Here is a 15,032-nt window from a genome sequence, read left to right on the forward strand (position 1 = left end):
ATATTTAAGGAATTGCAAAAATACTAATTTGTTTCTTCAGGTAACGTGATACTTTATCAGACAAAGGCAGAACTTAATAAATGAATGTTTATTATGAGCAAAAAATAGTCACAGTGCATTCAAAAATATAGATGACAATCAAAATTAGTTACACCAACAACAGAAAAAGCAAAAGGGATAAAATAACAGAGTCCTAGTCACTCAGCTCTTCAAAGTAAGACTTCTGCCCCAAGGGGTCTTTGGTAGGGAAGATGGTGACACTTAAAAATTAGATATTGGCCCCAAGCAAGTACACTGCCCACTTCAGTCTCATTAGAGATATATCCTGTGGATTACCACGCCTTACCCAGAGGTGGAGTTAAGGCGCAACTATAGACACATTAAGTGACCATTCCCTTGTGTCCAGATCCACATTAACCCAAATGGAAACATTTGGCTCTATCTTCTCTTATGTACCTGCCACAGAAATAGTAATTGCATCTGTGAATTTGTTATTATTTTCCCATTTTATAGAGAAGTTGCACACCGTACTTGCGACCCAATATGGCGGACATCACAATTCCTTCCCCTTTGGTCAAGTTAGGCCACTCATGTTTGGGCTTGTTTAGAAGATGGCACTTGTCACATTCCAGATGTCATGCCTTAACTATGGTATCCTCTTACTTCCTGGTTCCACGGAGCCTAGCCACACCCCTTTATGACACGGTCTGCCTATTTAATCTGACTGCACCAGCTGATCAGGGCTGGATTATTGAACTACGTTCCTTACTCACAACCCGGCTACAACTTCGTTGTGAAAGCCTCTGCTACCAGACCGGACTGAAAGACTCTGCAAAGTTCCCTTCACCTCTCCTCATCCACGACTAAAGATTAAACACTCTTCATACGCCTCTGAGGAGATCTCGGGAACCAGTGTTCTATGTGCCGGAAGCTAAGTAAAACCAATGTGATAAGAGTTGCATCTAAAAGCTGTTATTACCTGTCTCCAAAAGTCCTTCGGTAAAAACAATCCCGTTACAGCTAACTTCAACTCATACTTCATATCAGTTATCTGCATCTGTCTTGCTTCAGTTAAAGTATGGAACAGCTATTGTAATTACTTATCACCTAAACCGTTAACTCTACTAAGAGACTCTTTATTGATTCAGTGTCTGCAATTTACTACCGTTTACTCCTTAAAGCTACAGTGCCTGTAACTGTGGACTTCAGTTATCATTTACTCCTTAAAGCTACAGTGCCTGTAATTGTGGACTTCAGTTATCTTTTACTACTTAAAGCTACAGTACCTGTAAATTGGAATTAAAGTCTTTTCCTTTTACTTTCGTTAATAAATATTCAACTATACGAAATCTGCAGTTGTGTTCCTTCATAACAAATGTTTAAACGTGACACCAGATATAACAAAAATTAGGCCTAATTATTATTCTGTAGGGTAAATGATTTTTTTCCCCTTCCTTTGCAGATGATACTGGAACAAGGCTAACATATAACAGAGATTGGCTCATCAATTACAAGGTACAGCCAAATAGCTGAAGCCAGCTAGACATTCAGGCTTTTTAACAGTGTAGGATCTCGCACCATGCATAGCCTTGATGAATTCATATACATATATTGTAAAATCCTTTTCACATTGCCATTCACACTACCCCTTCTGTCATGTGACCTCTGCGGGGGACCCAGCATCAAATGATGTAACCCCCTTTGACCACAATAGCATAGTGTAATAATAAATTATGCACCCTTGCCGTGACATACATGACCAATTTTGTTGGCAGAATAACATGGTTTTATATCTGGGTAATTTAAACCCCCTTGTTTATATCTCCTCAAAAGAACCATAGAGCTTATTCTAGGTTTTTTACCCTTCCAAATACATGACTGGAAACCGGATTGTATCATACACAACCAACTCTGTCATTTGGAATGGTAACATCCTGAACAAGTAGGACCATTTTGGAATAATGTAAGCATTTATCGTGTTGATCCTACCTGTCCAGAAAGATTCTAGTAGTAGCCATTCTTTTAAAGACTTGTTGGTGTATCTTATTAGGCTGAGAACTTTTATTGCCATTGTATTTTCAATCGGGGCTGAAATTGTTACTCCTAGATGTTTAAATTAATTTGTTGTCCAGGTAAGATTATATTTTTCCCTAAGCAATTGATTTTGATACATTTCATTTATAATTCGACACTTCGCCATATTTATCTGTTCCATGGAAGAGACAATTCTGGGGATGTTAATGACTGCAAAATATCCGTGTAAAGGGAGATTTTTGATTCTGTCTTTAGTAGAAAATCCTTTTATAGTTTTATTTGATCTAATATTAAATGCCAAAGGTTCCATCGATAAAACAATGAAGGGGGAGCAGGGGACATCCCTGCCTAGTTCCATTGTGTAGATTAAACCGTACTGCAGAAATATTAGCGCCTACTGTTCTAGCCATAAGTTCCGAGTACAATGCCATAATAGCATTGTGAATCCATCCCTTAAATCCGAAGAAATTGAAAACTATATCTATAAAATTCCAGCTGACCCTGTTAAATGCATCTATTGACCGGGTCAGCAGTGGAAGTTTATAATGACCTGATTGTTCCAGAACATCTATAATTCTTCAAGTACAGTTTTCTGCAGTTCTTCCTGGAATTAAACCTACTTGGTCAGGGTGGATTATTTTATCAATTATACGTTTTTTTATTCTTGCTGCTAAAATTGATGCATATAATTTCATGTCTACATTTATCAGAGAAATAGGTCTATAATTACTCACATTGGTTTCATCTTTGGTTTGAATATAGGTAAAAGATTAGCTTGCAGTAATTCTTTAGGAGTAGTGATGTCCTGAACGGTTCGCTGGCGAATAGTTCCCGGCAAACATCGCGTGTTCGCCACGGACGGTGAACATATGCGATGTTCGGTCCACCCCCTATTACTGTTTAAAGAAAAAAAAAGGGTCCACCCTCCCTGAGCGGGTGGGGGCCCTAAAGTAAAAAAAGTGGGGAGGGCCTATTGTCCTCCCCCCTGGCCCCCACCCCTGAGCGGTGGGTGGGGGCCCTAAACACAAATTGGGGGGGGACCTAATGTCCTCCCCCGGCCCCCACCCCTGAGCGGCGGGTGGGGGCCCTAAATACCAATAGGGGGGGACCTATTGTCCTCCCCCTGGCCCCCACCCCTGAGCGGCGGGTGGGGGCCCTAAATACCAATAATGGGGAACCTATTGTACTCCCCCCTGGCCCCCACCCCTGAGTGGCGGGTGGGAGCCCTAAATACCAATGGGGGACCTATTGTCGTCCCCCCCCCCCGGCCCCCACCCCTGATCGGCGGGTGGGGGCCCTGAAAAAACACCCCCTCCCCCCCCCAAAAAAAATTATCCCCCTTCCTACCCCCCTCACCCTAAAAATAATGAGGGGGGGACATTTAACTAAGAACCTGTAAAAAAAAAAAAAAATAACTTACCATTCGATGTTTTCTTTCTTCTAAAATCATCTTTTTTCAGCCCCAAAAAAGGGCAAATAAATATCCATAATAACTGACGCAAAAAAAAAAAAAAAAAACGAGCGCAAAAAAAAATCATCCATCTTCACCCGGCGAGGACTGAGCTCTGCAGGGTGGGGGAAGGCTTATAAAGCCTTGCCCCGCCCTGCAATTAGGCTCAGAGCACTCTGATTGGTGGGTTTAAGCCATCCAATCAGAATGTTCTGACAGGTAAATGAAGAGACTGACAGGTAAGTCTCTACATTTACCTGTCACAGCACTCTGATTGGTTGGTTTGAAATCCACCAATCAGAGTGCTCTGTCATTTTACACAGCGTGGGAAAGTTCTGTGGAATTTTCCCACGCTGTGTAATTTGACTCATAACACTCTGATTGGTGGATTAAGTACAGGGGAATATTCACTAAGTACCAAACATTGTTATATAGGGGAATATTCACTAAATACCAAACATTGTTATATAGGGGAATATTCACTAAATGCCAAACATTGTTATATAGGGGAATATTCACTAAATTCCAAACATTGTTATATAGGGGAATATTCACTAAATGCCAAACATTGTTATATAGGGGAATATTCACTAAATGCCAAACATTGTTATATAGGGGAATATTCACTAAATACCAAACATTGTTATATAGGGGAATATTCACTAAATGCCAAACATTGTTATATAGGGGAATATTCACTAAATGCCAAACATTGTTATACAGGGGAATATTCACTAAATGCCAAACATTGTTATATAGGGGAATATTCACTAAATGCCAAACATTGTTATATAGGGGAATATTCCCTAAATACCAAACATTGTTATATAGGGGAATATTCACTAAATACCGAACATTGTTATATAGGGGAATATTCACTAAATAGCAAACATTGTTATATAGGGGAATATTCACTAAATACCGAACATTGTTATACAGGGGAATATTCACTAAATGCCAAACATTGTTATATTGGGGAATATTCACTAAATACCGAACATTGTTATATAGGGGAATATTCACTAAATGCCAAACATTGTTATATTGGGGAATATTCACTAAATGCCAAACATTGTTATATAGGGGAATATTCACTAAATACCAAACATTGTTATATAGGGGAATATTCACTAAATACCAAACATTGTTATACAGGGGAATATTCACTAAATGCCAAACATTGTTATATAGGGGAATATTCACTAAATGCCAAACATTGTTATATAGGGGAATATTCACTAAATACCAAACATTGTTATATAGGGGAATATTCACTAAATGCCAAACATTGTTATATAGGGGAATATTCACTAAATGCCAAACATTGATATATAGGGGAATATTCACTAAATACCAAACATTGTTATATAGGGGAATATTCACTAAATGCCAAACATTGTTATATAGGGGAATATTCACTAAATGCCAAACATTGTTATATTGGGGAATATTCACTAAATGCCAAACATTGTTATATAGGGGAATATTCACTAAATTCCAAACATTGTTACACAGGGGAATATTCACTAAATACCAAACATTGTTATACAGGGGAATATTCACTAAATTCCAAACATTGTTATACAGGGGAATATTCACTAAATGCCAAACATTGTTATATAGGGGAATATTCACTAAATTCCAAACATTGTTATATAGGGGAATATTCACTAAATGCAAAACATTGTTATACAGGGGAATATTCACTAAATACCAAACATTGTTATATAGGGGAATATTCACTAAATGCAAAACATTGTTATACAGGGGAATATTCACTAAATGCCAAACATTGTTATATAGGGGAATAGTCACTAAATACCAAACATTGTTATACAGGGGAATATTCACTAAATGCCAAACATTGTTATATAGGGGAATATTCACTAAATGCCAAACATTGTTATACAGGGGAATATTCACTAAATGCCAAACATTGTTATACAGGGGAATATTCACTAAATACCAAACATTGTTATATAAGGGAATATTCACTAAATGCCAAACATTGTTATACAGGGGAATATTCACTAAATACCAAACATTGTTATATAGGGGAATATTCACTAAATACCAAACATTGTTATACAGGGGAATATTCACTAAATGCCAAACATTGTTATACAGGGGAATATTCACTAAATACCAAACATTGTTATATAAGGGAATATTCACTAAATACCAAACATTGTTACACAGGGGAATATTCACTAAATACCAAACATTGTTATATAGGGGAATATTCACTAAATGCCAAACATTGCTATATAGGGGAATATTCACTAAATTCCAAACATTGTTATATAGGGGAATATTCACTAAATGCAAAACATTGTTATACAGCGGAATATTCACTAAATACCAAACATTGTTATATAGGGGAATATTCACTAAATACCAAACATTGTTATACAGGGGAATATTCACTAAATGCCAAACATTGTTATATAGGGGAATATTCACTAAATGCCAAACATTGTTATATAGGGGAATAGTCACTAAATACCAAACATTGTTATATAGGGGAATATTCACTAAATACCAAACATTGTTATATAGGGGAATATTCACTAAATGCCAAACATTGTTATACAGGGGAATATTCACTAAATTCCAAACATTGTTATATAGGGGAATTGTTATACAATGGCTGGTTTAAGCCAATCAGAGTGTCTTTGTCATTTTACACAGCGTGGGGAGATTCCAAAGAACTTTCCCACGCTGTGTAAAATGACAAAGAGCACTCTGATTGGCTTAAACCCACAAATCAGAGTCTTCTTGGCCTAATTGCAGGGCGGGGCAAGGCTTTATAAGCCTTCCCCCACCCTGCGTAGCTCAGTCTGCGCGGAGCACTCCATGGGTGAAGATGGATTATTTTTTTGCGCTCGGGTTTTTTCTTTTTCGTCGGGGTTTTTTTTTTTGTGCCAGGTTTTTTTTTGCGCTCGGGTTTTTTTATTTTATTTTAAGTTCGTCGGGTATGATGGCTTTTTATTTGGCCTTTTTTGGGGCTGAAAAATGAAGATTTTAGAAAAAAAGAAGACGTCAAGTGGTAAGTTTAATTGTTTTTTTTTTACAGGTTAGTTATTTTATTCCCCCCTCACTATTCACTATTTTTCGGGTGAGGGGGGTAGGTAGGGGTTAGGTTGTATTTGGGTGGGGGGGGGGGGGTGTGACTAGGGGCTTGGGACCCCTAGTCACCTTGATTGGGGGGGGATTTTCATTTAGGGCCCCCACCCGCCGCTCAGGGGTGGGGGCCGGGGGGGACAGTAGGTCCCCCCCTTATTGTTTTTTTAGGGCACCCACCGCTCAGGGGTGGGGGCCGGGGGGGAGGACGGTGGGTCCCCCCCCACCATTATTATCTAGGGCCCCCACCCACCACTCAGGGGTGGGGGCCAGGGGGGTAGGTCCCCCCCACCATTATTATCTAGGGCCCCCACCCACTGCTCAGGGTTGGGGGCCGGGGGGACAGTAGGTCCCCCCCTTATTGTTTTTTTTAGTCCCCACCCACCACTCAGGGGTGGGGGCCGGGGGGGTAGGTCCCCCCCACCATTATTATCTAGGGCCCCCACCCACTGCTCAGGGGTGGGGGCCGGGGGAGGACAGTAGGTCCCCCTCCTCTTTATTTAGGGCCCCCACCCACCGCTCAGGGGTGGGGGCCGGGGGGGACAGTAGGTCCCCCCCTTATTGGTTTTTAAGGCCCCCCACCCACCGCTCAGGGTTGGGGGCCGGGGGGAGGACAGTAGGTCCCCCCCACTATTATTACCTAGGGCCCCCACCAACTGCTCAGGGGTGGGGGCCGGGGGGAGGACAGTAGGTCCCCCCCTCTCTTTATTTAGGGGCCCCACCCACCGCTCAGGGGGGCAGTAGGTTTTTTAGGGCCCCCACCCACCGCTCAGGGGTGGTTGCCGGGGGAAGGACGGTAGGTCCCCCCTACCATTATTATCTAGGGCCCCCACCACCCACTGCTCAGGGGTGGGGGCCGGGGGGAGGACAGTAGGTCCCCCCGCTCTCTTTATTTAGGGCCCCCACCCACCGCTCAGGGGTGGGGACATTTAGGGCTTTTTTGTGGGTTTTAAAATTCGCCTGCCTATTGAAGTCTATGGCGGTTCGCCGGGTACGCCCGTTCGTATAAGAAATGAGGAAGGAAGGCCCTACCTTTAATCAATCTAAGGATAAAAAGGATATGCAAACAAAAAGTATAACTTGTAAAAAAAGGGAGATCTACTAAACGATGCGTTTTCTTTTTCTTTAATCTCTGCACTTGGTAGCACTTTTTTATTTTTGTTACCACTATGGTTATTGATTTTAGGTGTTTATTTATTTATAATTTTAGTAGTCTAACTAGTGGTTAGACCACGGTGTCGAGGTAACTTTAAGGGTGAATTGAGAGATTTATTTTTTTGTTTTTATTTAATTTAATTTGTAATTTTTTTTTTTTGTGTGAGGCTTTTCATCTGCGTTTAGATCCGATTACCCGGTCCCTTGTTCTCTGGGGACCCTGTGCCTCTTCTCTCTCCCTAACCTCGTTTACACTACCTTCCTGTCAGTCGGACACTAGGAGAACTGGAACTTAGATGCTAGCTAGTACTCCAGACAATTGATCCCATGGGCACCGTTTAGTAGATCTCCCCTTTTTTACAAGTTATACTTTTTGTTTGCATATCCCTTTTTATCCTTTAATTGATTAAAGGTAGGACCCCCCTTCCTCATTTTTTATACCAGTGGAGCTCACCTGATGTTGGTTTCCCCTTGTGGGACTCTATACATCACCTACTCCTATTTCCTACATAATTTGGAGGGTTACCCCCTCATTGGAGCTCCCTATTAGGTGGTTACAGTGGTGCAGCTCATGAGCCCTTGACTTGTATCCGGACTCCTGACCTGCACTCTGTTTACTTTATTTCTTCATTTTGGGTATACTATTTCCTTTTTTCATAGTTTTATAGTAATGATTACTAAACCCGTCCAGGCCAGGGGTTTTAAATGCTTCATATCTATCCATTTCTCTTTCTACGTCTTCAACTTTAAACTTGGTATTTAGAGCGGTTAAATCTAAATGAGATAGTTTAGGAATATTCGTGTCTGCTAAATATCCCATTATTTTAATCTCTTTCAGGATTCAGTCCAAGATTGTATAAATTACTATAATATTTATTAATGGTTGCGCATCACTCATTTCTTCAAACGGATGTGTAAATAACTCCTCTGACATACCAAGTAAAGCGGCTGTGGTGCTAGTTTTGGTGGTGGCGTCAGGCGGGTGAGTGGTATCTTGAGAGGTGCCTGAAGCTAAGCTGGAGGAGGATGGTGCGTCAAGGTTCCGAGCGGAAGCTGTAGAAGATTGGGTGTCCTGTGTTAGCCAGTCAACTACGTCCTCAGAACTTTTCAAGTTCAGGGTACGTGGCCTCTGAAAACTGGGCATTATTCTAGGGCAAAAGGGAATCACAGCACCATGACCACGATGGCCCCTGCGGGGTGGCCTGCCTCTGCCTGTCATTTTTTTTGGATTAGTGGTACTATGCGTGCAAGCTACTGTGAGACCAGATATGAGTGGCACTGTGCAGTGGCAGAGGTTGGCAGAGTACACGCTGTAGGCCTGACACACCCGCTTGAAGACAACTTACTGCTATTCAATCTATAACAGTGAAAAAAAATATTTTGTTTTTAAAATCAACGCTATTGTGACACCAGATATGAGTGGCAATGTGCACTTGCAGAGGTTGGCAGAGCACACGCTGAAGGACTGACACCCGCTTTAAGGGCACTGACTGCAATTAGCTTACAGTGAAAAACTTTTTTTTCTTTTTAAAGGCACGCTATAGTGACACCAGGTATGAGTGGCAAAGTGCACTTGCATAGGTTGGCAGAGCACACGCTGAAGGCCTGACACCCGCTTTAAGGACACTGACGGCTATTAGCTTACAGTGAAAACCTTTTTTTCTTTTTAAAGGCACGCTATAGTGACACCAGATATGAGTGGCAAAGTGCACTTGCAGAGGTTGGCAGAGCACACACTGAAGACCTGACACCCGCTTTAAGGACACTGACTGCTATTAGCTTACAGTGAAAACCTTTTTTTCTTTTTAAAGGCACGCTATAGTGACACCAAATATGAGTGGCAAAGTGCACTTGCAGAGTTGGCAGAGTACACGCTGAAGGCCTGATACCCGCTTTAAGGACACTGACTGCTATTAGCTTACAGTGAAAACCTTTTTTCTTTTTAAAGGCACGCTATAGTGACACCAGATATGAGTGGCAAAGTACACTGGCAGAGGTTGGCAGAGTACACGCTGAAGGCCTGACACCCAGACGCTTGCAGACAACTAACTGCTATTCAATCTATTACAGTGAAAACATTTTTTTTCTTTTTAAATGCAAGCTTAAGCTATTGTGACACCAGATATGAGTGGTGCAAGTGGGCACAATATCCACTGTGAGCCTGACACAGAAGCTGGCAGGCAGGCAACTGCAATTACATTACACAGAAAAAAAAAAAAAGCAGACTGATGTTCTAGCCCTAAAAAAATTTTGGGGTGCTGTCCTTACAGCAGAGATCAGATGAGTCCTTCAGGATTGTAGTGGACACTGAATACCCTAGCCTAGCTATCAATTTCCCTATCAAATGAGCAGCAGCTACACTTTCCCTCCTCTATCTAAGAATGCAGCTTCAGAATTAATCTAAAATGGATGCTGTACAGGAGGTGGGAGGGTCTGGAAGGGAGGGTCTGCTGTTAATTTGCTGGAATGTGTTTGTTGTCCGTGAGGCACAGGGTCAAAGTTTACTCAATGATGACGAATAGGGGGCGGATCGAACCGTGCATGTGTTTGCCCGCTGTGGCGAACGCAAACACGCTATGTTCGCCGGGAACTAATCGCTGGCGAGCAGTTCGGTACATCACTACATATCAATCAGTATTGACAGCACAAGGGTGATCTAAACTATATCAGGCGGGTGGTTTTAATGTTGTGGCTGAACAGCGTATTTTTATACAGGGTTTGTAAATGCAGTTGTTTGTTTTTATACAATGTCTTTGCATGTAAACAGAGGGGTTGATTTTTTTTTTACAATGTCATATTTACATTTTTCAATAATTGCCATAAGTGGGCCATTTTGCCTATGGAATAAAAGGAGTGATTCTGTCAACCTACACTTTGTTGCTCTGAGCAACTGGCCCATGCAGACATTAAAGCACTCGTGTGGCCCTGACTCTATTGGATTCTGGCACTAGAGCCTGGCCGGTCCTGCTGTGGAATAGATGATAGGGGCATTGGCAATCACAATTTTGCACATTTACATGTCATACCTCAATCTGTTTTTCCCAGAAAGAAATGCCTGATGCACAGTTCTGAATGCCCACTGCCTGGTTCTACATATCCTAAGTGTTGGGAAGTAGGACTTCTACATCTATGAACCTCATCACGGACAATCTTCCTTCGCAATATAAATACCCCATCACCCCACAATCCATTTCTCAATATAAATACCCAATCACCTCACAATCCGTTCCACAGTATAAATACCCCATCACCCCAATCACCCTGCAATATAAACACTACATCACTCCAGTCTCCCCCTCTATTTAAATATAATCCTGTTAGATCAAGATTATCCAATGAGAGTTCAGACTGTTTCTTCTAAATCAGCTCTGCCCAAATAGAACACAAAGAGAGTTATTCAATAACGTGAGAACTCAAAAAGAATTTCAAAGTTAAAGCCAAAGCACCCAAACTGGAATCAAAGCTGGTTTAGAGAACATTGTAGGTAGAACATCACAGATATTGATGAGGACTCACCGGAAAGGCAACCTCACTAAGCTTCTGGATCCACTCATTGGAGAATAAGCGCTCTGTGGATAAGAGGATGGTTTTGTCATTGGTTTCCAGTGTGAATGCAGTCATGTTTTCTTTGTGGCCATTCTCTGATGGAGCTGGTGCGACACAGACACATTCGGCCAGACGAACAATTTTCCGATCAGCAGCACGGCGGTTGAGGAACTTCTCGCCGGCGACAGTACCGTCCTTCCAATCATAGAATTCCAAACGTGCCACCCCAAACGGAGAGTCAGGGTACAGGAGAACATAACACCGCTTCCATTTCTGTCAACACAAAAACATTGGAATTCATTCATTATTCATATATTCATAAGACCAATATCATAAATGAACTTTAAATATATACTGTTGGAGTAATTAGTGACACCTTCTCTCCTGCCTGAATGACAGTGCAAAGACCCTATGGGACTTCCAGAACCAGACAGACAAGCCAGGCCAACCAACCCACCAGACATCGTGGTGGTAGACCTGCAACTGAAGCCTGCAGTGGTGGTGGATGTGACAATACCGAGCGACCATAACATCAGGAAAAAGGAACATTCTGTGAGCTTTGAAATGGCGGTTTAGTGAATGAGCGAGTGCGCTGGATCTTGTATGTTGTATGAATTGGCCCCAGCAGCCAATGTATGCATGTTTAGGTGAGTGCAGCCCTCATGGTTTCATATATTCAGGGCCGGCCTTAGGGGTGTGCGAGCTGTGCGGTCGTACAGGGCGCAATGGAGCAGGGGGCGCCATGTGGCCGACACATCTCACACATGGCCGGGATAATTAAAAAAAATAAATAAATTGTGGCGGGGAGGGGCTTACCTGCGGCGGGGCTAAAAGTGCCATGTAACTGCTGCAGGGGAAACAGGAGTCCCTGCTTCCCCACCAAACAGTCTCCAGGAGCTGCACTGCCTCCACAATGAACTCCACAGGTGAACTCCACTGTGTGATTGTCAGTGTGACTGTCTGTGTGTAAGTGTGTGTGTCTGTGTGACTGCCTGTGTGTGTCTGTGTGTGTGTATGACTGCCTACATGTGTGTGCCTGCCTGCGTGTGTGTGCCTGCGTGTGTGTGACTGTGTGTGTGTGTGTGTGTGTGTGTATATGACTGTATACCTGTGTGTGACTGTCTGCCTGTGTGTGTGTGACTGTCTGCCTGCGTGTGTATGACTGCCTGTGTGTGTGTGTGTGTGTGTGTGTATATAACTGTCTACCTGTGTGTGATTGCCTGTGTGTGTGTGTGTGTGTGTATAATTGTCTCCCTGTGTGTCTGCCTGTGTGTGTGTATGACTGTCTGCGTGTGTATGACTGCCTGTGTGTGTGTGTGTGTGTGTATATGACTGTCTACCTGTGTGTGTCTGCCTGTGTGTTTGTGTAACTGCCTGTGTGTGTTTGTGTGACTGCCTGCCTCTGTGTGTGTAGATGTCTTCCTGTGACTGTCTGCCTGTGTGTGCGTGACTGTCTGCCTGTGTGTGCCTGACTGTCTGCCTGTGTGTGCCTGACTGTCTGCCTGTGTGTGCCTGACTGTCTGCCTGTGTGTGTTTGTTTGGCTATCTGCCTGTGTGTGTGACTGCCTGCATCTATGTGTGTGGATGTCTTCCTGTGTGTGTATGGCCGTCTGACTGTCTGCCTGTGTGTGTTTGTCTGACTGTCTGCCTGTGTGTGTTTGTTTGGCTGTCTGCCTGTGTGTGTGTGTGACTGCCTGCCTCTGTGTGTGTGTGTGACTGTCTGCGTGTGTATGACTGCCTGTGTGTGTGTGTGTGTATATGACTGTCTACCTGTGTGTGTCTGCCTGTGTGTTTGTGTAACTGCCTGTGTGTGTTTGTGTAACTGCCTGCCTCTGTGTGTAGATGTCTTCCTGTGACTGTCTGCCTGTGTGTGCGTGATTGTCTGCCTGTGTGTGCGTGATTGTCTGCCTGTGTGTGCCTGACTGTCTGCCTGTGTGTGCCTGACTGTCTGCCTGTGTGTGTCTGACTGTCTGCCTGTGTGTGTGACTGCCTGCATCTATGTGTGTGGATGTCTTCCTGTGTGTGTATGGCCGTCTGACTCTGTGTGTGTGTGTGTCTGACTGTCTGCCTGTGTGTGTTTGTCTGACTATCTGCCTGTGTGTGTTTGTTTGGCTGTCTGCCTGTGTGTGTGACTGCCTGCCTCTGTGTGTGTGTGTGTGTGTGACTGTCTGCGTGTGTATGACTGCCTGTGTGTGTGTATATGACTGTCTACCTGTGTGTGTCTGCCTGTGTGTTTGTGTAACTGCCTGTGTGTGTTTGTGTGACTGCCTGCCTCTGTGTGTAGATGTCTTCCTGTGACTGTCTGCCTGTGTGTGCGTGACTGTCTGCCTGTGTGTGCCTGACTGTCTGCCTGTGTGTGCCTGACTGTCTGCCTGTGTGTGTCTGACTGTCTGCCTGTGTGTGTGACTGCCTGCATCTATGTGTGTGGATGTCTTCCTGTGTGTGTATGGCCGTCTGACTCTGTGTGTGTGTGTGTCTGACTGTCTGCCTGTGTGTGTTTGTTTGGCTGTCTGCCTGTGTGTGTGACTGCATGCCTCTGTGTGTGTGGATGTCTTCCTGTGTGTGTATGGCCGTCTGACTGTGTGTGTGTGTGACTGTCTGAGACTGTCTGCCTGTGTGTGTGTGACTGTCTGCCTCTATGTGTTTGGATGTCTTCCTGTGTGTGTATGGCCGTCTGACTGTGTGTGTGTATGACTGTCTGCCTGTGTGTATGTGTTTGTTTGTCTCTCTGCCTGTGTGTGGATATCTTCCCGTGTGTGTGTGTGGGGGGGGGGGGCTATCTGCATGTAAGTGTGTGTGTGTAAGACTGTATGTGTGTGTAAAACTGTATGTGTGGCTGTCTGCCTGTAATTGTGCGTGAGTGTGTTTATCTACCTGTAACTGTGTATGTGTGTTACTGCCTGTATCTGTGTGTTTCTGCCTGATCCTGTGTAGCGACTGTGTGCATGTGGTGGATTTGACTGTGTGCATCTGACTGTGTGCACATAACTCTGCAAAAATATACACATGCATACACACACAGGCTTAAATGCATGTTTTTATCTGAATAAAATAACCATCACACACTGCCAATAAACCCAGCACAAATATCACCTACAACCAACACACGCATATAACACAAAGTTAATCCACCCACTACAAATATCACACACAGCCAACACAATGCATACATATCACACACAGTCATCACACCTACTATCACATACACAGACAACACAAACATTACATCATACATGGCTGACGGGGGGAGGAGAGGGCGGGGAGGGCGCTGTGAAGATTTTTCGCCGCACAGGGAGCCTAAAGCCGGCCCTGTATATATATATATATATATATATATATATATATATATATATATATATATATATATATATATATATATATATATATATATATATATATATTACAGGTGCCTCATTTCAGGAATTTCTCAGGTAAGTGGGTGAATCTCATAAGAGCAGACATTAGATTGCTAGAGTAGGACCTGCCAAGAATGGGATACATCAACATTGCGGCAGGCTTACGCAATGTATGAACATATACTGTTTCTAAACCCCCATTATTTTTGACTAGGTGAGGTGTTTTTAGATAAAACCATTACATTCTGTGAGACTTGAAATTGCTGTAGTGGATGAGTGATTGTGCAATACACACACACTTGCTCACCTCTCAGATAAGTGCTGTCAGGATTGGCCTGACCCAACACATAAACCTAGGTATATGCAGG

At 43.1% G+C, this 15,032-nt stretch overlaps 1 protein-coding gene across 1 annotated transcript in view; it reads right to left on the reverse strand.

The window, feature by feature from the left end:
- DOK1 (docking protein 1) overlaps positions 1 to 15,032 on the reverse strand; it is a 115,542-nt gene that overhangs the window by 46,450 nt on the left and 54,060 nt on the right. The window contains exon 3 of the mRNA XM_063457493.1: positions 11,279 to 11,581. Within this exon, the coding sequence (XP_063313563.1) occupies positions 11,279 to 11,581 (303 nt within the window). The remainder of the gene's footprint in view (positions 1 to 11,278; positions 11,582 to 15,032) is intronic.

This window comes from Pelobates fuscus, chromosome 6, assembly GCF_036172605.1.
Source record: "Pelobates fuscus isolate aPelFus1 chromosome 6, aPelFus1.pri, whole genome shotgun sequence".
Lineage (NCBI taxonomy): Eukaryota > Metazoa > Chordata > Amphibia > Anura > Pelobatidae > Pelobates > Pelobates fuscus.